This window comes from Scyliorhinus torazame, chromosome 2 (genome assembly GCF_047496885.1).
Source record: "Scyliorhinus torazame isolate Kashiwa2021f chromosome 2, sScyTor2.1, whole genome shotgun sequence".
Taxonomy (NCBI): Eukaryota; Metazoa; Chordata; class Chondrichthyes; order Carcharhiniformes; family Scyliorhinidae; genus Scyliorhinus; species Scyliorhinus torazame.
This window is the reverse complement of record NC_092708.1, coordinates 299,758,993-299,784,227: the sequence shown is the minus strand read 5'-3', so window position 1 is coordinate 299,784,227 and position 25,235 is coordinate 299,758,993. Positions and strand designations below refer to the sequence as shown.

Below are 25,235 nucleotides of genomic sequence, written 5' to 3'. Positions count from 1 at the left end.
TGGAGTCGCAGGTGGACAGGGTGGTGAAGAAGGCATTCGGCATGCTTGGTTTCATTGGTCAGAACATTGAATACAGGAGTTGGGACGTCTTGTTGAAGTTGTACAAGACATTGGTACGGCCACACCTGGAATACTGTGTGCAGTTCTGGTCACCCTATTATAGAAAGGATATTATTAAACTAGAAAGAGTGCAGAAAAGATTTACTAGGATGTTACCGGGACTTGATGGTTTGAGTTATAAGGAGAGGCTGGATAGACTGGGACTTTTTTCCCTGGAGCGTAGGAGGCTTAGGGGTGATCTTATAGAGGTCTATAAAATAATGAGGGGCATAGATAAGGTAGATAGTCAACATCTTTTCCCAAAGGTAGGGGAGTCTAAAACTAGAGGGCATAGGTTTAAGGTGAGAGGGCAGAGATTCAGAAGGGCCCAGAGGGGCAATTTCTTCACTCAGAGGGTAGTGAGTGTCTGGAATGTGCTGCCAGAGGTAGTAGTAGAGGCGGGTACAATTGTGTCTTTTAAAAAGCATTTAGATAGTTACATGGGTAAGATGGGTATAGAGGGTTATGGGCCAAGTGCGGGCAACTGGGACCAGCTTAATGGTAAAAACTGGGCGGCATGGACTGGTTGGGCCGAAGGGCCTGTTTCCATGCTGTAAACTTCTATGATTCTATATCAACTCAGTTTATCAACACCTGAGCCAAAAACATCTGCTATATCCCAGAGATCTAAAGTATGTTTAAAACAAAACAATGTTTATTCTATTAATTCAGTTAACACTTTATAAACACACAGTAAACAGTTTATCAAATCCCAATATTGATAATCCCCACAGATACAATCCTCTGTAGGTAACCCTTAATAACTTACCAAACAACATCCATAAGTCAAAAAGACCCTTTTTAACAAAGACAGCAGGTTTGAAATCTCTACAGAAAGCAGGTATCACTTTTAAATTATCAAGTGATATGAACACCTTTTTAACTTACAGAGAGACTCCAACATCCTTGTAGTCTGAATACAGCTTTCAACTGAAAATGAAACTAAGACACACTGCAGCTCCCAGCTCAAAACGAAAGTAAAAGACAGAATCACATTCCAGCATCACCCACACAATGACATCACTTTAGTCATTTGATGAACACCCGTTTCTTAAAGATACACTCCCATGACACTTTTCATTGGGCTCAGATAACCTTACCTTACAAGTCAATGTCCAAATATGGTCCTAACTGGTCAAGACGTAGATGCAGGTAAACGTGCTATTTTAACTGGTTTAACTCCAGCTACGTTCCTTTGCCAGTTTTAGGAGGGTTAACTCCCGCAGTATTCCTCTGCACACCTGGAATTTCTTAAGCCTTGGCTCTGCTGAACTTCACCTTAGCAGAGAGTGCAAATCCTCATTTCGGAAAATAAATCCAGATTCCCAGCCCGTTTGAATTGGGAGATTTCTGTACATATCAGACAACTCACTGATGCAAAAGCAAATGCAAGGAAATAAATGCGTCACAAAGCAGCTTTCTCAATTTCTAAATTCAGCAGCAACACCTATAATCTTCAATTTAGTAATTTCCCCGTCCCAACCCCCACTTTACGGCATGCCATTGTAATAATTTAGTTAAAAGGTGAAGGTTCAGAAGTCATTCAAAACAGTCTTTTCAATCATCTTTCCGTATACATTTATTTTATCCCAAAATGAAGTTCATTACCAAAACAATTGATCTTAAACCCAGTCATATAAGTTTATAGATGCCAGTAAGATACTATCTTACAGAGATAATAAAATAACCCACTAATCACTCTTATGTTGCCACATGGACACATTCATCTTTGCTTCTGGTACTAGCACAAGATCAAGTTATGCGGCTATAAAACTGTCAGCTCTCAATAAACAGATGTATTCCCGGTTAACCTTTGCTGTCTGCAACTTACTACAGTATCTAATCATCATTCATCATCTGTAAAGTAACCACAGTCTATAATCACCACTTATCAAGGCGAAAATAAATACGATTTTACTTTCAATGAAATGACTAAATGTTATAAAATCGATGGAGGCAGGAATTTAAAAGTAATTAATTCCGCATCTAGACAGTACTGGCAGTAAGGTGCTCGAGAAATGCTACATTTTCAAACTCAGGATAATTCAGTGCCTACTAATTAACACAAGAAATCAAATCTGATGTACATTTACATCACCTTTGGCAGAATGTTTTTCTTTTACTTTATACATGAAAACTAAGTTCATCTAGTTAACCAGTAAATTGGAAACATGCTTGAAGGTATTTCAATCATCTTATATGTAAACTGTCAGATGATGAACAGGAAGAAGAGGCATCGCTTAAATCTTCCACTAATGCAATCTTCAACTATTATTTGGATTAAGGGGAGCTGATTTCAATCCGGGCGTACAGGGACAGGACAGATGGGGCAGAGACGGACCGACTGATTAAGGAAATTCTACGGACGGACAGGAGTTACGTGGATTCCCCGAGGCCAGAGTTACTCAGGAAACGACAGAGGCTGCAGGCCGAATTTGGGGTACGGACTACAGGCAAGACTGCTGAGCAGCTTAGAAAGGTAAAAGGCATGATTTATGAGCATGGGAAGAAGGCCAGTAGAACGCTTGCACAACAACTAAGGAAGAGGGAAGCAGCTAGGGTAATAGGGAGGGTAGTGGATGGGGAAGGTAATCTAGTGGGTGACCCGGCAGGGCTAAACAAGGTCTTTAGGGACTTTTATAGGAAGCTGTACACTTCGGAACCACCCGGGGGACCGGGGCGGATGAGGCGATTCCTGGACGGACTGACCTTCCCAAGAGTGGGGAGGGGGTTGGTGGACGGACTGGGGGTCCTGGTCAGGATCAAAGAGGTATTGGGGGGCCTGAAGGTCATGCAGTCGGGTAAAGCCCCGGGGCCGGACAGGTATCCGGTGGAGTTTTACAAAAGATCTGCCGAGATAGTGGGGCCGGTGCTGGTCAGAGTCTTTAACGAGGCAAGAGACAGAGGGAGTTTACCCCCGACGATGTCGCAGGCCACCATCTCGCTCATTCTGAAACGGGATAAGGACCCGGAGGCTTGTGGGTCATACAGGCCAATCTCTTTGATCAACGTAGACGCCAAGTTACTGGCCAAGATTTTGGTGACTAGAATTGAGGGCTGTGTACCGGATGTAATTGTGGAAGACCAAACCGGGTTTGTAAAGGGCAGGCAGCTGGTGGCCAACATAAGAAGGCTGCTCAACGTGGTTATGATGACCCTGGAGAGTAGGGAGGTAGAGATAGTGGTAGCCATGGATGCTGAAAAGGCTTTTGACAGGGTCAAGTGGGATTATCTGTGGGACGTACTAGGACGGTTCGGGGCGGGGTTCATCGACTGGGTTAGGCTATTGTATCATGCCCCGGAGGCGAGTGTAAGGACGAACAGGACGACATCGGACTACTTTAGACTGCACCGTGGGACAAGACAGGACTGCCCTCTCTCCCCACTGCTGTTTGCGCTGGCCACAGAGCCGCTGGCAATTGCACTGAGAGCTTCTAGGGGGAAAGGGCTGGTCCGGGGGTGGAGTGGAACATAGAGTCTCGCTATACGCAGACGATCTGCTGTTATATGTATCGGACCCAATGGTGGGGATGGACGGTATTATGGCAACCCTGAAGGAATTTGGCCGGTTCACCGGATACAAACTGAACATGGCTAAGAGCGAGTTGTTTGTAATTCAGGTGAGGGGGCAGGAGAGTAGGCTGAAGGGGTTGCCGTTCATGCTAGTGGGGGAGAGTTTCCTATATTTGGTTATTCAGGTGGCACGGGACTGGGGCAAGTTGCATAAGCTCAACCTGTCCCGACTGGTGGAACGAGTGAGGGAGGAGGTCCGGAGGTGGGATGCGCTCCCGCTGTCATTGGCGGGGAGGGTGCAGACTGTTTGGATGACGATTCTCCCATGGTTCTTGTTTGTTTTTCAGTGTCTCCCCATCTTTATCCCGCAGTCCTTCTTTAAGAGGCTGAATAAAATTATTCTGGGATTTGTATGGGCAGGGAATTCCCCGCGGGTGACGGGGGTGATGCTTGAAAGGAACAGAGGAGAAGGGGGGCTGGCGTTGCCAAACTTCAGCAACTATTACTGGGCGGCCAACATAGCGATGATAAGGAACTGGATGGTGGGTGCGTGATCGGTTTGGGAGCGGGTGTAGGCTGCTTCGTGCAGGGGCACGAGCTTAGCAGCCCTGGTACGGCGCCTCTGCCGCTTCCGCCGGCACGGTACTCCACCAGCCCGATAGTGGTGGCGGCTCTTCGGATTTGGGGCCAATGGAGAAGGCACGTAGGGGAGGTAAGAGCATCGGTGTGGACTCCAATCTGTGGCAATCACCGATTTGCCCCGGGGAACATGGACGGGGTGTATCGACTGTGGAGGAGGGCAGGGATTGTGAGGATGGGGGATCTGTTCCTGCAAGGGAGCTTTCCGAGCACGAGGGCGCTGGAGGAGATGTTTGGGCTGGCGAGAGGGAACGTCTTTAGATACTTACAGGTGCGGGATTTTGTATGCAGACTGGTGGCGTCCTTCCCATGTCTCCCGCCGAAGGGGAGGCAGGACAGGGTAGTTTCTAGGGGAGAGGTGGGAGAGGGTAGAGTCTCAGATGTCTATACGGAACTAATGGGAGCTGAGGATCCGCAGACCGAGGACCTGAAGCTTAAGTGGGCAGCACGGTAGCATTGTGGATAACACAATTGCTTCACAGCTCCAGGGTCCCAGGTTCGATTCCGGCTTGGGTCACTGTCTGTGCGGAGTCTGCACATCCTCCCCGTGTGTGCGTGGGTTTCCTCCGGGTGCTCCGGTTTCCTCCCACAGTCCAAAGATGTGCAGGTTAGGTGGATTGGGCATGATAAATTGCCCTTAGTGTCCAAAATTGGTGGGGTTACTGGGTTATGGGGATAGGGTGGAGGTGTCGACCTTTGGTGGGGTGCTCTTTCCAAGAGCCGGTACAGACTCGATCGGCCGAATGGCCTCCTTCTGCACTGTAAATTCTATGAAAGAGGAGCTCAGGGGGGGGGGAGATGGAGAACAGTGTCTGGGCAGAAGCCGGGAGCAGAGTAAACATGACCGCAACATGCGCCAGGCTCAGCCTGATCCAGTTTAAGGTCGTGCACCGGGCCCACATGACGGTGGCCCGGATGAGCAAATTCTTCGGGCTGGAGGATAAGTGTGCTAGATGCGCCGGAGGGCCGGCTAACCATGTAACCATGTTCTGGTCGTGCCCTAAACTCAGGGGTCAAGAATTCGCAGATGTCATGTTCTGGGTATTGAAAACTGGGGTGGTAATGAGCCCTGAGGTGGCAATCTTTGGGGTCTCGGAGGACCCGGGAGTCCAGGAAGAAAGAGAGGCCGACGTTCTGGCCTTTGCTTCCCTGGTAGTCCGGCGACGAATACTGTTAGCATGGAGGGACTCAGCCCCCAAGGGCTGAGATATAGCTATCGGACATAGCGAGCTTTCTTGGCCTAATGAAAGTCATGTTTGCCTTGAGAGGTTCGCTACTAGGGTTCGCCCAAAGGTGGCAGCCATTTATTGACTTCTTCGCAGAGCAGTAAGCGGGGGGAGGGGGGGGCTAGGGTAGAGTAGAGTAGAGTAGAGTCGGGGGATATTGAGGCAAGTCCTTGCGTGAACAGAGCCGCGGTTTGCTCTATGTTTAATTTGTGTCTTGATTTTTTTTTTGTACTGTACAATTTAACTTTTTCTATATGCCTAAAATACCTCAGTAAAATTGTATGTTAAAAAAAAAAACTATTATTTGCATTATTATATGTATTATTTGCATTTTGCCATGGTAGGATAGGAAGCAGGATCAAACCTGTCACTTAGGACAAGAATCAGACATTGTCCAGATTGTGCATGACAAATTTCAGCTGGTCTTCCACACTTTTCCAGGTGAAAGCAATAGGAGAAGATAAACAAACCATTCCACTGTCCTTTTACATTTTTCAAGACCGGAGAGAATTAGAAACAAGAGAACTTAACAGTGAGGAGATAACACCTCACAAATTTGGGAATTAAAGTGAATTAATGAAAAATGGTTAATAGTATATAACATGTTCAATGTTCAAAAAACAATGTTAAAACACAACTATGCAGATAATTCTATTTCAGATGGGACAGCACAGTGGTTAGCACTGCTGCCTCACGGCACCGAGGATCCGGGTTCGATTCTGGCCCCAGGTCGCTGTCTGTATGGAGTTTGCATTCTCCCTGTGTCTGCGTGGGTCTCACCCCCACAGCCCAAAAAGATGTGTAGGGCAGGTGAATTGGCCATGCTAAATTACCACTTAATTGGGAAAAAAAGAATTGGTTGTCTAAATTTATATTTTAAAAAGTTCTATTTCAGATGGAGCTAGACACAGGTATACTCATTGTAAACCCAGCACCAAAAGCCAAATAAATTTCCAGATAGCAAATCTGCTGAAAGTCCAAGAAACCATTAAATCGACAATGCAGAATTTAGTGAAGAACATGAACGTGGGTATAAAATTTCCAACATGCTGATGTAGAATAAATGCTTTTTCTGATTATCACCAAATGATATCATAGATTTTCTCTTTTCTTGGTTTGTTGTAAATCGGTTGAACTCTGAATCAGTGACAGAAGTGTCAGGGTGTCTTTCCACTTAAATGTGGGTGACATCTCCATCACAGACGCTCGCCCTGGGCGCGCCAGAGGTGCCGTCATTCCGACTGAAACTGGGGCCAGCCCAGGGGCCGTACCGTCCATTTGGATGAACCTGCGGTGACTACTCCTGAGGACGTGGAGACGGAGGACGACTGCCTGCAGCTGCATTATGTGGCAGCTTCCCGTGTGGCCCCCATTAAGGTGACAGTACGGTCAATGGTCACCCGCTTGAGATGGAGTTGGACACTGGCGCAGCGGTCTCCGTGATCGCCCAGAGGACATTCGACCGCATCAAGCAGGGTATACAGACCCTTACATTAACCGACACACAGGTCAGGTTGGCCACCTACATGGGGGAACCACTGGACATTGCAGGAACGACGATGACCCCTGTTGTTTATGGACGCCAGGAGGGGTATTTCCCACTTATCGTGGTGCGCAGGCACGGGCCCAGCCTGTTGGGTCGAGACTGGTTGCGCCATTTGCGGCTGCAGTGGCAGCACATCCTCCAAACAGGTTCTGGAGGGTTGATGGAGGTACTAGGACGGTACCCAGATATATTCCAGCCCGGATTGGGGAAAATAAAAGGGGCCGTAGCCCATATCCAAGTCGAACCAGGAGCCACGCCGCACTATTTCCGGGCGCGCCCGGTGCCTTACACCTTGCTCAAGAAGGTAGAAGGGAAGCTCACATGTTTGGAGTCCTTGGGTATTATCGGGTCCATCCGTTTCATTGACTGGGCAGCACCAATTGTACCTGTAAAGAAGCCAGATGACACAGTTCGCTTGTGCGGCGACTATAAACTTACAGTGAATATGGCTTCCCGGCTCGACCGATATCCAATGCCTCACATAGAGGATCTCTACCCGAAGCTTGCACGCGGACTCTCGTTCACGAAATTAGATCTGAGTCACACCAGCTACAGTTGGAGCTGGAGCCTGCCTCCCGGCCATATGTAGCTATCAATACACACCGGAGGCTGCACGAACATACACGGGTGCCCTTTGGGGCATCCTCTGCCTGCGCTATTTTTCAACATGTCATGGAGGGCATCTTGAGAGGTTTACTGCGTGTTGCTGTCTACTTAGATGACGTTTTGATTACAGGGACGTCGGAGCAGGAACATTTGTAAAATTTGGAGGCTGTCCGTAGACGCTTTTTAGAAGCTGGAGTCCGTTTACATCGCACGAAGTGCGTCTTTCAGGCGAAGGAAGTAGTCTACCTGGGTTATCGTGTGAGCAGCGAAGGTTTGCACCCCGACGCAGAGAAGGTGTGCGCAATTCAACAGGCCCCCGCCCCGACTGACACTTCGCATCTTCGTTCTTTTCTTGGCCTCGTAAACTATTACGGGAAGTTCCTGCCAAATTGGCAACTACGCTGGCCCCGTTCCACCTTCTGCTAAAGAAGAATCACATCTGGGTTTGCGGTCAGCCGCAAGAAACCGCTTTCCGGCGGGTAAAGCAACAATTGTCGTCGTCTGGGTTACTAACCCACTATGATCCGGGAAAGCCTTTGCTCGTCACATGTGATGCATCCCCGTATGGTATTGGGGCCGTCCTGTACCACAAGATGGAGAACGGGGCCGAGCGACCGATAGCTTTCACCTCCCGCACATTGACTGCAGCAGAAAAGAAGTACGCGCAGATCGAGAAGGAGGTCCGGACATTGGTCTTTGCGGTGTAACGCTTCCACCAGTATATGTATGGCCGCCACTTCACTATCGTGACTGATCATAAACCTCTGCTGGGACTTTTCAGAGAGGATAAGCCAATACCGCCCATTGCTTCTGCACGGATCCAGCGCTGGGCTTTGTTGCTCGCTGTCTACGAGTATTCTCTGGAGCACAAACCAGGAACGCAGATAGCGAATGCCGACGCACTGAGCCAATTGCCTTTATCAACTGGCCCCATGTCGACTCCCACAACCGGTGAGGTGGTTGCAACCCTAAATTTTATGGACTCCTTGCCTGTCACAGCAGCACAGATCCGTGAGTGGACCCAGACGGAGCCAGTCCTGTCAAAGGATCGGCACATAGTCCTGTCTGGTGGGCAGCATAGACAGCTCCCAGGCGAGCTGTGGGCATTTTCCTCCAAGCTGTCAGAATTCAGCGTGGAAGACGGCATCCTCTTGTGGGGGACGCGTGTGATTGTCCCGGAAAATGGCCAGTAGCTGATACTAAGAGACTTGCACAATGGGCATCCAGGTGTGACCAAAAAAAAACGTTGGCCCGGAGTTATGTCTGGTGGCCAGGCCTCGACACCGACATTGAGAAGGTGGCCCAAAACTGCTCCATTTGCCAGGAGCATCAGAAACTTCCGCCGGCCGCGCCCCTACATCACTGGGAATGGTCAGGGCGGCCTTGGGCGTGCTTGCATGCAGATTTCGCCAGCCCTTTTCAAGGATCCATGTTCCTTCTATTAATCGATGCCCAGTCTAAATGGTTAGAGGTGCATAAGATGGTAGGCACAACGTCCTGCGCAACAATCGAGAAGATGCGTTTGTCTTTCAGTACGCATGGCCTCTCTGAGGTGCTGGTCACGGACAACGGCACTCCATTCACAAGTGAGGAGTTTGCGAGGTTCATGAAGATGAACGGCATATGCCATATCCGCATCGGTCCATACCACCTGGCTTCCAATGGGTTGGCGGAGCGTGCAGTGCATTCAAACGGGGCCTAAATAAGCAGTCTTCCGAGTCTATGGATACGAGACTGGCTCGTTTTTTGTTTTCATAGAGGACCACTCGACATGAGGTGACTGGGTTAGCTCCTGCCAACCTCCTAATGGGCCGTAGACTTCGTACCCACCTTAGCATGGTTTTCCCAGACATTGGCGCAAAAGTACGCCGCACTCAAGAATGGCAGGGACATGGCTTTTCTCGGCATCGGCCGATTTGGCAGTTGACCCAGTGTTCGTTCAAAATTTAGCTGGTGGTGCCCAGTGGGTCTCTGGCGTTATCTTTTGCCATACGGGCCCTATCTCTTACCAGGTGCAAGCCGAGGGTTGTCTCCAGCGCAAGCATGTAGACCACGTTCGGTCCAGAAGACCATTTTCCAAAGATTCCCCACCCCCGGAGCTCATTTCTACAGCCACAGAGACCAGACATAGTGGAGAGTATTCCTCACAATCTTCCTCTGGTGCCGCACTCAAAGCCTGCGCAGGTTGTTGCAGAACAGCATAGAGATAGAGACGCCGAGATGACAGAGGCAGCGGATTCCGACTCCGAGATGGAGACACCGGACGCCTCAGAGTGGGAGTCCTCGGGCCCATGGGCCTTGGATGTACAACCGTTACGCCATTCTTCATGGAAGCGCCGTTCTCCATCTCGTTACACACCACCCGATCCAGGGTCTCGTGCAACTGGTGTCCGGCCTGCGGCAAAACGAGTCCGGCGCCCTCCTTCGCCAGGGTCGTCGGTGGATTCCTTGTATTTTTGGGGGGGGAGGAGGAGAGGAATGTTATAACCTGCCTGCTTACCACTGGCTGGGTACTAATGGCAATCCCACAATCCTTATGGCTATGAGCTTCCCCAATGAGGGGGGGGCGGAGAAATCATTAGCAGATTCCCTGCATAAATAGAGCTGGCCAGTTTGAACATAGAGCATACAGTGCAGAAGGAGGCCATTCGGCCCATCGAGTCTGTACCAGCCCACATTAAGCCCTCAATTCCACCCTATCCCCGTAACCCAATAGCCCCTCCTAACCTTTTTTGGACACTAAGGGCAATTTAGCATAGCCAATCCACCTAACCTGAACGTCTTTGGACTGTGGGAGGAAAACGGAGCACCCGGAGGAAACCCACGCAGGCACGGGGAGAACGTGCAGACGCCGCACAGACAGTGACGCAGCGGGGAATCGAATCTGGGACCCCGGCGCTGTGAAGCCACAGTGCTATCCACTTGTGCTGCCGTGCTGCCCCGGGCAGATTCTCCATTTCTGAGGCTGAATGCGGAGGATCTGTGGCGTATTACGTGGAAAAAAAATCGGTGGTTCCCCCCTCACCGATCCTGCGACCGGTGAGGGCCGAGCAGCTGCCCCGCGTTAAACCCCCGGCCTCCACAAAATAAACAGCCGGAGAATGTCTGGGTCCGTGGCTGTGCATGCGCACGGCGACAATCTGCAGCGGTCATGCTGTAAAATATGGCGCCGGCCATGTGCGACCTGCCAGATAGTGCCCCCCTGACCACCCCCCAGCCCTCACGGTAGTCCCCCCTGGCCAGCAGCACCACTCCTGCCCGACTGTGGCGCGCTGGACACAGTTCGCTCTTGCCTGGCTGGAGCTAGAACTACACCCACTAGTCTCAGACCAACAGCTGCAGCATACATGCAATTTTAAATACATTGGTGGTCTACTGAATAATAAATCAGCCAACCCACATCCATAATCAACTAATCTCAAAGATTAGTGCTGTAAACTTATAGTCTTCATCAGTCACATTGTGCGTTCAGTAATCATTGGGCCACAGATAATATTTAAAACAATGTTCTAATTAATTTGCATGAATTCCAGGTTGCTGATACGAACAGATCTTGAAGTCCTAACAGAGAAATTATCCATTGATGAGGGATGATCGACTTCCACGTACACAAATTTAAACAAGTTAAACAAAGTGCAAACCGGTAAATAAACTGGCTAAACTAATTTCATACCTGCTTGCAACGTCTGCACACTCACTATTAAAGTGTGAAATGAAAGCGTTATTGAAATGTGCAACTGCTGTCTTCCTGGCCTCCACAGTAGCCACTCCTTCCTTTGTTAAAGTTCTCGTGTTTCATCTGTAACTCCTTCTTCCAACTTGAAGGTGTCATGATATCCACATCAGCATGTCATGGTGCAATCACACACACACTGATGGACAGGCAGTTGGACCAACCAGCACACACATAACATCGCAGCCAATCACCAGTGAGAGCACACGCACTATAAAACAGGGAACACCACAGTTCCCGCGGATTCCACCAGGAGATAGCTCAGAGCACAGAGCTCACAGCGTGCCACTCAGACATAGACCATGTGCTGAGTGCCTCACTAAGATAGTGATAGGGCTGGGTCCACAGGTTAGCTGGTGAAGCACATACGCAAGCCAGGAGTTAGTTGTTACCGTTGTTTAGACAATAAAACAGAGTTGTACCATCTACAGCCGTGTTGGATCATTTGTGCATCAGAACACCCAACACGACAGAAGGGTCAGAGCATTTTGGATATTTCCACTCTTCTTAATCTGATGACAATGATCTTGCTAAATTGCATCTTGCCGTTGTCCATTCCGACTATGGGAACATACATTTGACCCTGCCAGACCTGCTGACTCCTTTGCTTTATAAACTCAAATAAGACTTCTGGTTCCAGTGAAACCTCTCATTACTCTCAAGATACGTGCCTCCAAATTATTCCTGCCCTATTTTCTGTTCAATTTCTCTTAACTCCATATTGCATGTAAACTTACTCATGCACACAGAGTTACAACAGAAAGATTGATAGTCAAGTTATTCATCAGTTTGAAAATTTATACTAATCATGAACAATGATTTTCATCATGGCTAGTCCATCTGCAGATCTAGTTGTCCATGTCACATTCTGTAACAATGGGCAGAATGTTATGCTATTGCTGATGACGAACCTGGGGGCGGGAACAGCATTTCCGCCGAGTTTATTCAACCTCTCCTCATAGCTAATGCCCTCCGTACCAGGCAACTTCCTGGTAAATCTCTTCTGCACCCTGTCCAAAGCCTCCATATCCTTCTGGTAGTGTGGCAACCAGAATTGAACACTATACTCCAAGTGTGGCCTAACTAGGGTGCAACATGACTTACCAATTGTTATACTCAATGCCCAGCCAATGAAGGCAAGCATGCCATATGCCTTCTTGACTACCTTCTCCACCTGTATTGCCACTTTCAGTAACCTGTGGACCTGTACACCAGATCTCTCTGTCTGTCAATACTCTTGAGGGTTCTACCATTCACTGTATATTCCCTACCCGTATAGGACCTTCCAAAATGCATCACCTCACATTTGTCCGGATTAAACTCCATCTGCTATCTCTCCGCCCAAGTCTCCAAACGACCTAAATCCTGCCGTATCCTCTGACAGTCCTCATCGCTACCCGCAATTCCACCAACCTTTGTGTCGTCCCCAAACTTACTAATCAGACCAGTTACATTTTCCTCCAAATAATTTATATATACGACGAACAGCAAAGGTCCCAGCACTAATCGCTGCGGAACACCACTAGTCACAGCCCTCCAATCAGAAAAACACTCTTCCATTGCTACTCTCTGCCTTCTATAACCTAGCCAGTTCCGTATCCATCTTCCCAGTTCACCTCTGATCCCGTGTGACTTCACCTTTTGTACCAGTCTGCCATGGGGGACCTTGTCAAAGGCCTTACTGAAGTCCATATAAACAACATCCACTGCCCTACCTGCATCAATCATCTTTGTGACCGCCTCGAAAAACTCTATCAAGTTAATGAGACACAACCTCCCCTTCACAAAAATGTGCTGCCTCTCGCTAATACGTCCACTTGCTTCCAAATGGGAGTAGATCCTGTCTCGAAGAATTCTCTTCAGTAATTTCCCTACCACTGACTTAAGGCTCACCGGCCTGTAGTTCCCTGGATTATCCTTGCTACCCTTGTTAAACAAAGGAACAACATTGGCTATTCTCCAGTCCTCCGGGTCATCACCTGAAGACAGTGAGGATCCAAAGATTTCTATCAAGGCCTCAGCAATTTCCTCTCTTGCCTCCTTCAGTATTCTGGGGTAGATCCCATCAGGCCCTGGGGACTTATCCACCGTAATATTTTTCAAGATGCCCAACACCTCATCCTTTTGGATCTCAACGTGACCCAGGCATTCTACACGCCCTTCTCCAGACTCAACATCCACCAATTCCTTCTCTTTGGTGAATGCTGATGCAAAGTATTCATTTAGTACCTCACCCATTTCCTCTGGCTCCACACATAGATTCCCTCCCCTGTCCTTCAGTGGGCGAACCGTTTCTCTGGCTACCCTCTTGCTTTTTATGTCCGTGTAAAAAGCCTTGGGATTTTCCTTAACCCTATTTGCCAATGACTTTTTGTGACCTCTTTTAGCCCTCCTGACTCCTTGTTTAAATTCCTTCCTACTTTCCTTATATTCCACACAGGCTTCGTCTGTTCCCAGCCTTTTATCCCTGACAAACGCCTCCTTTTTCTTTTTGACAAGGCCTACAATATCTCTCGTTATCCAAGGTTCCCGAAATGTGCCATATTTATCCTTCTTCCTCACAGGAACATGCCGGTCCTGAATTCCTTTCAACTGATATTTGAAAGCCTAACACATGTCAGATGTTGATTTACCCTCAAACATCCGCCCCCAATCTAGGTTCTTCAGTTCCCGCCTAATATTGTTGTAATTAGCCTTCCCCCAATTTAGCACATTCATCCTAGGACCACTCTTATCCTTGTCCACCAGCGTCCACCAGCACTTTAAAACTTACTGAATTGTGGTCACTGTTCCCGAAATGCTCCTTTACTGATACTACTACCACCTGGCCGGGTTCATTCCCCAATACCAGGTCCAGTACAGCCCCTTCCCTAGTTGGACTATCTACATAATGGACTATCTACCAGACTGAAGACTGGGTGAACCAGGTCTCTCACTCGGGATTTGACAGCAGGGCCTGAGAGGACAGCAATTTTAATCAATAAACGGGTTCTTTTTCGGCGAACAAAATCATGCCGGATCCGTATGGGAGATATGTGATGGTCACAAGGTCATTGGCAGGTATATCGGTGGCATTGGTTAATGTATATGCCCCGAATTGGAATAATACAACATTTATTCGGAAAATGTCTCTTGTCCCTGAGGTGTGGAAGGCAGAGTATTCAGCCATTGTCATCTCGGATCATTCCCTGAACCTCGTGAATTTGGTTTTAGATTCGGGCTGCGCTCAATACCACAGTGGAGGTTACGTGTATGGTTATTGGCGGATATCGGGTCCGATGGGCGCATGTCTCAGGCCATTGATGATTATGTAGAATTTAACAGGAATAGGTCTGTCTTGACTGTTATGCTTGAAAGTGGTTATTAGAGGAGAGATCATATCATATAAGGGGCATACGATAGGGAGGTGAGGGTGGAACGGCAGAGGTTTGTGGATAACATTTTGGAGGTAAATTGCAGGTAATCGTGTGACTCATGCCGATCAGGAAGAGGCTGCAGACACAATTCAACCTGTTGTCCATTTGATAAGATGGAGTGGAGGTACCTTTTTTAAGTTCTGGAGAGGTTCGGTTTAAAGCCAAAATTGATTTCATGGGTATGGTTATTGTACGGGGCCCCTTCAGCTAGTGTTCGTACCAACGCCTTGACCTCAGGGTACTTTCAATTGAACAAGAAGTCAGGACAGGGGTGTCCGATGTTCCATTTCCTATTTGCATTAGCGACAGAACTGCTATTTCTTTGAGGGCTTTGGGTAAATGGAAGGGGATAAAGAGGGGAGGGGAGGAACATAGGGTGTCCCTATATGCTGATGATTTGCTGCTTTATGTTAGCGACCTGATCCCCACTATGGGTGAAATAATGGAGCTACTGAGGAGCTTTAGTTCTTTTTCTGGCTACAAATTGAATCTGGAACGAGCAAGTACTTTCCGGTTAATTCCCCAGGGAGGGGAACTAATTTGGGGGTGCTGCCTTTTCGCCTGGCCAGCTCTAGCTTCAGGTATCTGGGTATCCGGGTAGCCTATGATTGGGCCTAGCTCCATACATTGAATTCCGCAAGACTGGTGAATAAGGTTAAATCCGATTTGCAAAAGTGGGATAACCTTCCCCTGTCCTTGGTAGAGTCCAGTTCTATTAAAATTAATATTCTCCAAAGGTTTTGGTTTCTTTTTCAATGTCTTTCTGTTTTTCTCCCTAAATATTTTTTGTGAGGGTTAAAAGGTTAACCTCATTCTTTATATGCACGGCCAGGATCCTGAGGATCTGCAGGGCAGTTCTTCAAAGGGATAAGCAGCAGGGGGGGTGGGGGGTGGGCTAGCATTGCCGAATTTGCTTTTTTATTATTGGGTGGCCAATGCTGAGAAGGTGCTGGGGTGGTGCAGTGACCCGGATTCCATATGGGAACAGATGGCGATGAGGTTGTGTCGGGGATCCAGTCTTCTTGGTACGCAGGTGACATCCTGGCTTCCATTTTCTCCATCGGTCGTGTCCTCTTTAAGGGTATGGAGACAATTCAGACAGCACTTTAAGCTTGGATCCATATCCAGCTGACAAGAATAGAAGCCACGTTTGAGGTGTGGGGAAGAAAAGGGCTGGGGAAATTTGGGGATTTGTTTGTGGAGGGATGGTTTGCCAGCTTGAAGGAATTATTGGCGAAGTTTGGGCTTTCGGGGCCAAACTTGTTCAGGTACCTCCAGATAGGTAATTTTGTACAAGGGGCCTTCCCAACATTTCCCGTGGCACCACCGACGTCCCTGATAAAGAGGATCCTTTCGTTGGCGGGGTCGGATGAAGGCAGCATGTCCGGCAAATACGGATTCTGTTGGAGGATTTGGACCCGGTGGATGAGGTGAAGGTGAAGTGGGAGAGGAAGTTAGGACCTATCGTGGATGATGAGCCGTGGAGTGAGGGAGAACTTCGGAGGGCGAACTCCACGTCTTCATGTGCGCGGCTTGGTCTGATCCAGCATAAGGTGGTGCATAGGGCGCACCTGACCAAAGCTAAGATGAATGGCTTCTTTCCGGAGGTAGGGGACAGGTGCGAGGGGTGTTCTGGGGAGCCAGCCAACCACACAGCCATGTTCTGGTCTTGTGCCAAACTGGTAAGCTTTTGGGTCTCCTCCTTTAGCACCATTCAGCGATTCTGAATATTGATCTGGAGCCTTGTCCTCTGGCGGCCATTTTTGGAGTGTTGTACTCAACGGTGCTGCAAACAGAGGTGACAGCAGATGTCCACGCCTTTGCCTCGTTGAATGCCCAGAGATGAGTTCTGCTGGTGCCGAGATCCTCTACTCAGCCCAGCGCCTCGGTATGGTTGGGTGATTTTATGGTATTCTTGTACCTGGAGGAAGTCAAGTACACTGTTTGGGGGTTGTTGAGGGGTTCTACCGGAGTTGGCAGCCATTCATTGCCTACTTTAGGAATTAGTCACCGGTTTGTGTTTTTTTCTCTTTTCTCTCTCTTTTCTTTGTGGATGATATGTGCACGGTTGGTTGGGTTTTTGCTATGCTGGTTTTTTGTAACATCTGCTATGTATAATGTGGGTTTGGTTATAACATTTATTGTAAATGGAAAATCTTTAATAAAAATATTTTTAAAAACAGAAACGGCCATGGTCAACCATACTGCCCCATTGAGGTTCTTTAAGTGCTAAATCAATGATCACTTGAGAGCCTCAACCTGCCTCCACTGGTATTAACCAGCTGCGAGTGGGCCATGCATGACAGGTGAACCTGTGCTTGTCAGCTCAGGAGGGTGGGGGAGGAAGAGGTCCCTTGATCAAAGGCAATCAGTGCCTGGTCAAGGGACTTTACCTCAGAAAAGGAGGGCCAGCTGAGAGATAACCCCCTGCCTTAGTTTCTGACCTTTTTCCCTGCAACTCCCACCCCTCAAAATCCCCTCTTCATCATAACTTATGTGGGCTAAACAGCTGGCTTGTAATGCAGAACAATGCCAGCAGCGCGGGTTCAATTCCCGTACTGGCCTCCCCGAACAGGCATCGGAATGTGGCGATGAGGGGCTTTTCACAGTAACTTCATTGAAGCCTACTTGTGACAATAAGCAATTATTATTGTTATTATTATTATTTTTATTATAGTCTTTGTCCTTCGTGATCCTGGGACTCCAGGGTGTCCTTCCAGCAGCAGCCACAAACTCCTCAGTGGCACTGCTGAGCCTAAACGTTGGCCTGCCGGTGGCCTCACCATGGTCTGATTGGCATGTGGTTTGGCAGACCTTCCCGAAAAGAGGCACAGCCGGCAGCTGAGATCCCTGATGCAACAAGATTCCGCTCACAGTTCCTAACAACTCATGTATTGCCTTGAACATCTTCAAAGTCTTTTTAAGTGTGCAAAATAACGCACTTTAAAACAAGTTTCATTGTGGTCTGTCACCAAAGTTATGCTCATGACTATCCAGCGTTCTTCTCTAATCTCTGACTTGATTGTAATTGGTGCCTCAAACTCTTTTTCCATTAACTCAGAAATTCCTCATCGTTCTACCCTCCAACCAGGTGTTTCTTACTTCACATAAATATCCTTTCCCACAATTATTCAACCTTATGTTCTAATTTATTGGTGATTATTAGTTGGATGTAAAAGATCTCATGGCACTATCTCGAAGAACAGCAGGGGAGTTATCCCAACTGACAACATCACAAAAAAACGGATTGTCTTGTCTTGTCATTATCACATTGCTGTTGTGAGAGTTTGCTGAATGGAAATTAGCTGTCTTCTTTCCAACATTTCAGTAGCAACTACAGTTCCATAGAATACCATAGAATCCCTACAGTGCAGAAGGAAGCCATTCAACCCATCGAGTCTGCTCCAACCCTTCGAAAGAACACCCTACCTCGGCCCAAACCCCCACACCATTGCTGCAACCCCACCCTAAAGGGCAATTTGGCATAGCCAATCCACCTAACCTGCACCAGCAAGGTAGCACAGTGGGAGCACTGTTGCTTCACAGCGGCAGGGTCCCAGGTTCGATTCCCGGCTTGGGTCGCTGTCTGTGCGGAGTCTGCACGTTCTCCCTGTGTCTGCGTGGGTTTCCTCCGGGTGCTCTGGTTTCCTTCCACAAGTCCCGAAAGACGTGCTTTTTAGGTGAATTGGACATTCTGAATTCTTCCTCTGTGTACCCGAACAGGCGTCGGAATGTGGCAACTAGGGGCTTTTCACAGTAACTTCATTGCAGTGTTAATGTTAGCCAACTTGTGACAATAAAGATTATCATTATCTTTGGACTGTGGGAGGAAACTGGAGTACCGGAGGAAACCCATGCAGACACGAGGAGAAAATGCAAACTCCACACAGACAGTCACCCGAGGCCGGAATCGAAACTGGGTCCCTGGAGCTGTGAGGCAGCAGTGCTAACCACTATGCCACCGTGCCGCCCTAAAAGCATTCCATTGGCTGTGGAGTGATTTGAGACATCCAGTGGTCACGAAAAAACACTACATCAAGTGCAAGTTTTTGTTTTAATACTACCATTTATTTTAGTATTATTACTTATAACTGTAGCCATCTGGGATGGCCACTTACAATAAGAAACATGGACGGTCGCAAAGCCTAACAGGAAATGTGGACAATGTAATGTTCAGGCAGGCTCAGAGCCTGAATGTATATTTGTGAGCGAAGAATCCAGACAGTATCGAAACCCCAACCGATTAGCATTTTGATGGCCCATGTAGAGGATACGCAGGGACACGCTTTAGAGGAAATCTCATTAAAGTTGCCTGGACATTTAGGTTTGCAGGCAGCTGAGTTAGCAGCCATTGCTTATATTGTGCAGCACCCAGATTTGTTCCTGACCCCAGCAGACATATATTCGGACAGTTTGCATGTCTCCAACAGCTTGACAGAATTCCTGCCCCTGTGGGAATCTAGAGGATTTATATCCACCAACGGAAAACCCCTACCCTCAGCGCCATTACTAAAACACATTCTCCAGACAGCGAAAGGTAGAAAATATGGAATCATAAAAGTTAGAAGCCACCATCGTTCCTCCCCACCCGGTAACGTGAAAGCAGACGCCCTAGCGAAAGCAGGCTCACGACATGACCACTTTTAGCAAGCCCCCGAGAGTGCCCCAGTACACGCGGTTCAGGTCTCACAGACCAACATTCAAGATTTGGCCCAGGCACAAAAAAATGTCATGCTAAAGGAAATTTTAAAAGGAGACTTCCCAGCTTCCTATGATAAGTTTAAAGACACGTTAACAATTCATGAGGGAATCGTATTAAAGTATGGTAATAATGTGGTCCCCATCCAGAATAGGAACCAGATTACATGACGGACATGGACACCAAGGGATAGAATCCACCCTTGCCCACCTCAGACCTCTGCCGGTGGCCCGATTTAAAAACCGAAGTAACCCGCTACATTGAGAATTGTTTGATTTGCGCACAGAACAACCCGGACAGATATGCAAAGAAAGGTCAGCTAAGACACACCCGCCCTGTTAATGGCCCATGGATGAACTTGTAGTTAGACTATATTGGTCCCACGCCCCCCCGCAGAAATGGATTCAAATATGTGTTGGTCGTCATCGACACCGTCACAAAATGGGTAGAAGCATTCCCCTCAAGAACAAACACGGCCAAAGCCATGGCAAAAATTGTAACCGAGCAAACTTTTACTAGATGGGGACTCCCCCTAGTACTGAGTCGGACCAAGGTTCGCACTTCACAGGCAGAGTAATGAAAAACGTCCTGACGATTTTCGGAATAAAACAGAAGTTTCACAATGCCTATCACCCGCAGTCCAGCGGCATTGTGGAACGCATGAATCGCACCCTAAAGGCAACTCTTAGGAAGATGGTACAGCAGCACAATACAATACGACATGGGACACAGTGCTCCCATTCGCACTGATTTATTAGAAACACGGTGTCGAGTTCAACAAGATACACCCCCCATACCCTCATGACCGGACAACCCATGAAGGGTACCGAGTATTTATTTGGACTTGATTTGGCCTGCCCCACAGTCACTGCCCTTACCCACGAAAAAGCGGTCCAAAACATAATGGAGAATATTAAAGCAGCATGGCTCGCTGCAGCTGTTCGACTAGGCGCTAGAGAAAGCAGAGTAAGGCCTGCTTTGATAAGACAGTACACCCGATAGAGAATACAGTCGGACAGCAAGTCATGATCTCCCTGTACAATCCTAGTTCATTCCTCGCCCCCAAATTTGCAGGACCCTACTCAATTTCTGACAAAGTAAGCCCCTCAGTTTAGAAGATTACATATCCTAATGGAAAATCAGGATGGTTCCACATAAACCAGCTTAAGGTTTATGGAACGCAGTGCAGCCACTCGCACCACCTCTCACTGGCAATAGCAGACAACGAAGACCCGCCCACTGACAACCCAATCCAGCCCTCCCCCAGCCAGGACAGCATGTCCACAGACATGACCTTGACTCCGCACCCAGAGTCCAATTTCACCCTCACACTTGATTCGGCCGATAGCGACAGCGAAAGCACAACGGATGCCCTTGATACTCCCGACCAATGGAAAAACAGACCAGGCCCTAGTCACTACGGCCCCAGTGACACCGACCACGATATGTTCGGCCCCTCAGAGACCATTTATTTGCTGTCACCAGAACCTGACCCACAACCCGACGATAGCGATACCCCCTTGCACCTACTGCCCTACCGGATAAGAAACAATGGCACCGCGACAATTCTTATCGGCCGATAAGAAACAACGAGGTGGATCCCACATCGGCCCACGCCGCATTGGCACTGAAACTCCAGTCACGAGTTTGGCAACCGGGAGATGGTGACGACTCCGAGTCTGACTCCCACCATGCTAACCCCTTTGAGACCCTTTTTGGAATGGAACCCTTTTTTGAGACCCTTTTTGGAATGGGGATGTCCAGGTGATGAGAGAAAGGAACCAATTGAGATTTACGGTGTCCTACTCCCTGATGGAACCTGCCCGCTTTCTTCTTTAGTTTTTTAATGTTGAATGTTTCTCTCTCTTGTACGACTTTGTTTGTCGATCTCATGAAAATTTCTTGATACAGTTATGACTACTCCTTTGACGCCACATAGTAGTTAAAGGGACAAGTTTGTTGAAAGTCCATAAATATTCAAATTCTTACCGTTCTTGTAAGGTCCCTCAGGCAGTGGAGTAACGGCACTTATCCCCGCCCTGCCGGAGGACACCCTATGTATTTGGTCAGCCAAGCTCGGTAGTGGAGCAACGACACTGATCACCGCCCTACCCAGGGATTCCACCCATTCTTGCCCTGCCGCGGCTCATACGCACCCCATTCGGAAAGTTCTTTTCAAGCTCTTTTGCTGTTCTTTTAAAAATGTGGTTTAAAGAATGCATTTTGCCACAACTTTTGTTTCCTTTCCGGCGACCCTTTGGTTGCTAACCCCCGCCTGCTATTTACATGTTAAAACACTTGGTTGAAACAAATTTGCAGAGGACGGAGAAATTGTCCGCCTACTCAGCGCATCAAACACAGGCTGCAAGAGCGCTCGCACCGTGACAGATTTATTTTTTGGATGTCTTGTCTCCCAAATGGTTGTTTTTTTAAAAAATGAGGAGTCACATATGGTGACGATTCTAAATGGGAAATTGACGTTAAGGAGAAACAGACAGACAAACGAGATATTAAACAACAAGATAATAACAGATATTATGCTTGTACCCCCAGGAAGATACGAATATACCAGAAGACAGAGGAAGATACATACAAGATGAAGACGGACCTGAGGATCTGCATCATGATCGTCGTTGGATCAATACAGTTGCGCGCGTTATACCCCTCTCCACACAGGCCCTAAACGTGACCACCCAACACGATACCCCTAGCCCAGACACTACACCACACATAGACACAGCCACTAATACCCCCACATGGTGCGAGAACATCATAAAGTAGTATTCCCTTTCGTACACAGTAGAAGCCCTATTGATTATAGCAATACTTTGCAATGTCATCCAGACGATCAGACTTCGGAAATGGCGAAGGAGAGCCTCCCGCCCTCCAGTATACACACTCAGGGCTCCCTTTCTCGGACTTCAACAGACTCCACACTCTTTTTGAACCCTTTTCCGCGGTTGTTTTTTTAATAAACCTTGTGGTGGTATCATTTGATACCTGGCGACTCTGAGCAACATAATATCGATATCAAAAGAAAGAACGGCAACCTTATTGATTGCCATATTTATAGCAGGTAAAAAAGGCAACATAACAAAGTACATGTTTTGGAGGCTTTGCATGGTACAAGAAAGAGCTGAATAATTATTGTAATATTTCTCAACTGCCCCAAGGTCATTCATAAACTTCCATCAAATCACATGCCCTCCATGTTCAAAACCGTTATTCCCATAACAAATTAACCTATTAAATAAATATAATCAAAAGCTGTACCCTTCCTGTTGAAAAATTGTTCTAAAGCAGTGGCCAAGACTCTTGTAGCTGGTAGCATCACCTTTCCCTCTCTGAATTTGGAACCTAGGAATAAAAGAAAATCAATTTTAAAACTTCAGTTCAATAAATGAGTTACGCCCAAGCTAGATTTACTCATGATTACTATAAAATAGCACGCTAAAGAATGCCAGTAGAAATGTATTTGCACAGATATTTGAGTAGCAACAAAATAGATAAACAAAACCATGATAGTATAAATCAAGAGTTGATTATTCCTTTAGTTTCAATAAATGTTTCACAACACCCAGAAATAAAAAAAATGACAATTCTTAGCCTTGTTCTATTGCTAAATATTTAACATATATTAAATGCATGGATTTCTTCGAGACCAGGTATTTTAGCATTGCTGAAAAAAGTCATTTTGTCAAAGCTTTAATTTTGCACTCATGTATTTTGTGTAATGGCACAAAGTTTCCTGTAACTGGTTGATGAATGGCTGCTGCAATTAGTCTTTAACTTATCAGTTATCATTATTACCATTCCGGACCAGATCCTAACGTTTGCTAGAATACAGGACAGAATCCCCAAGAAGAGATAATTAATTTATCAGCTAGACCAGATTCAAAATGAAAATTCTGATGTCAGTCAATAAAGAGCATTTCACAGGTACATGGGTATTATTCAAAAGTAGTTAACAATATCACACATTAATTTTAGTTGTTCATAGTCTTCATGTTGGAATATATAAAAATTGTGTGGCGGCAAACTTCATGGCCCGTTTTGGAATCCTTAACGATTTCACGGCCTGCTTGCCAGACACTGACCCAATTGCCACCCAATCCCCACTCTATAATGTGCAAATAGACACATCACTCACTACTAATGACTAGGTGCATTGTTAATTTATGGAAAAGTACATTCATTGCCACAACCTTTGTGGATAAATGTATTTGGATAAATGTCAGACTGAGCAGGTTACGTACAACCTCCTGCTGGAACTCAGGAAGTATCAGGCAAACTGAGGCCCCAGTTTAAAGACTTTCTCAATGCAACCTTTCCCAGTAATACATTCCAAAAAGCAGTATTTCCAACACAACTTGACTAAAAGACAGCAACATACCCCCCTAATAATGACCAATAAAACCCAACCTCCTATCTGTTGTGTTCCGTGATCCTGTCTTTGCCGGTATTCTACAGAACTGCTGGTGACTTAGCCGGAATGATGATTTATTGATGTACACATGATAAGGTGACTATCAGAATGCTAACAGACTAAGTTATTATAGAGTTACATTAGACTCTCCTGAAACTACCCTTTTGTGCGACTGCCCTGATGTACGTCTTACAGCCTTCTCCCGGTAGCGGATGTCACATGATTGATGTCTGACGCAACCGGCTGGTGGGAGGTCACACTGCTGAGTACATATACTATTATCTACAGTCATATCACCACACTATCTGGTTTCCATACAAAGCGTTTCCACCTTCTCATGCAAAGTACCACTCACACACAAATAGTCTTACAGATATGTCTAAGTACATTCCTTCCCCCATATCCAATTATCCAACTTTTCTTCCCTCCTTACCCAAAGGTTTAATTTTAGTTCAATTTCAATTATGCCATCATCTATTTTTCACAGATGAATTATTCACCTGACCCCACAAAATTCTTCCATCCTGCTGCCACATTCACTACCTCTCAGACTTCCAGCAGATTGGCCAAAGTTATAGCATAGGAACATCGGAATTAGGAGCAAACGTGGATGATTCAGCCCTTCGAGCCTGCTCCACCATTCAATCAGATCATGGTTGATCTCTTCCTGCTCTCAAAGCCACCTCCCTACCTTTTCCCCATGTCACTTTAACCTTTTTTTATTATCAGAAATATGTCTATCTCCCTCTTGAAACCAGTTAATGATTTGGCTCCAACGCACTATGTTCCACAAATTCACCACCCTCTGCGAGAAGTAGTGCCTCCTCATCTCAGTTTTAAATCTATCGCCTCTCAACCTATGTCTGTGACCTCTCGCTCTAGATTGCCCCACAAGGGGGAACATTTGGTCTACATTTACTTTATCAATCCCTTTTAGCATTTTATATACCTCGATCAGATCCCCTCTCATACTTCTAAACTCCAGCGAGTATAAGCCCAAACTGTTCAAATCTCTCCTCATACGTCAACCCTTTTATCTTCGGAATCAATCTGGTGAACCTCCTCTGAACTGCTTCCAATGCCACCACATCCTTCCTCAAAAAAGGAGACCAAAATGGGACACAACTACTAAAGATGTGGTCTCACCAACACCCTATACAATTGCAACAATACTTCTCTACTTTTATACTCCAGTCCTTTTGCAATAAACGCTCACATTCCATTTGCCTTTCTCATTATGTTTTGTAACTGCATACAGAATTTCTGTGATTCATGAACAAAGACACCCAGATCCCTCTGCCCAGTCACATTTTGAATCTGCTTTCCATTTAG

General features: G+C 47.0%; 1 protein-coding gene across 3 annotated transcripts in view; it reads right to left on the bottom strand.

Annotated features, from left to right (window-relative positions):
* The window catches only part of slc25a21 (solute carrier family 25 member 21), a 920,696-nt gene that overhangs the window by 188,284 nt on the left and 707,177 nt on the right, over positions 1–25,235 (bottom strand). For all 3 annotated transcript variants that reach the window (XM_072488897.1, XM_072488906.1, XM_072488915.1), the window contains one exon: positions 22,751–22,834. In XM_072488897.1, coding sequence (XP_072344998.1) covers positions 22,751–22,834 — 84 coding nt within the window. The remainder of the gene's footprint in view (positions 1–22,750; positions 22,835–25,235) is intronic.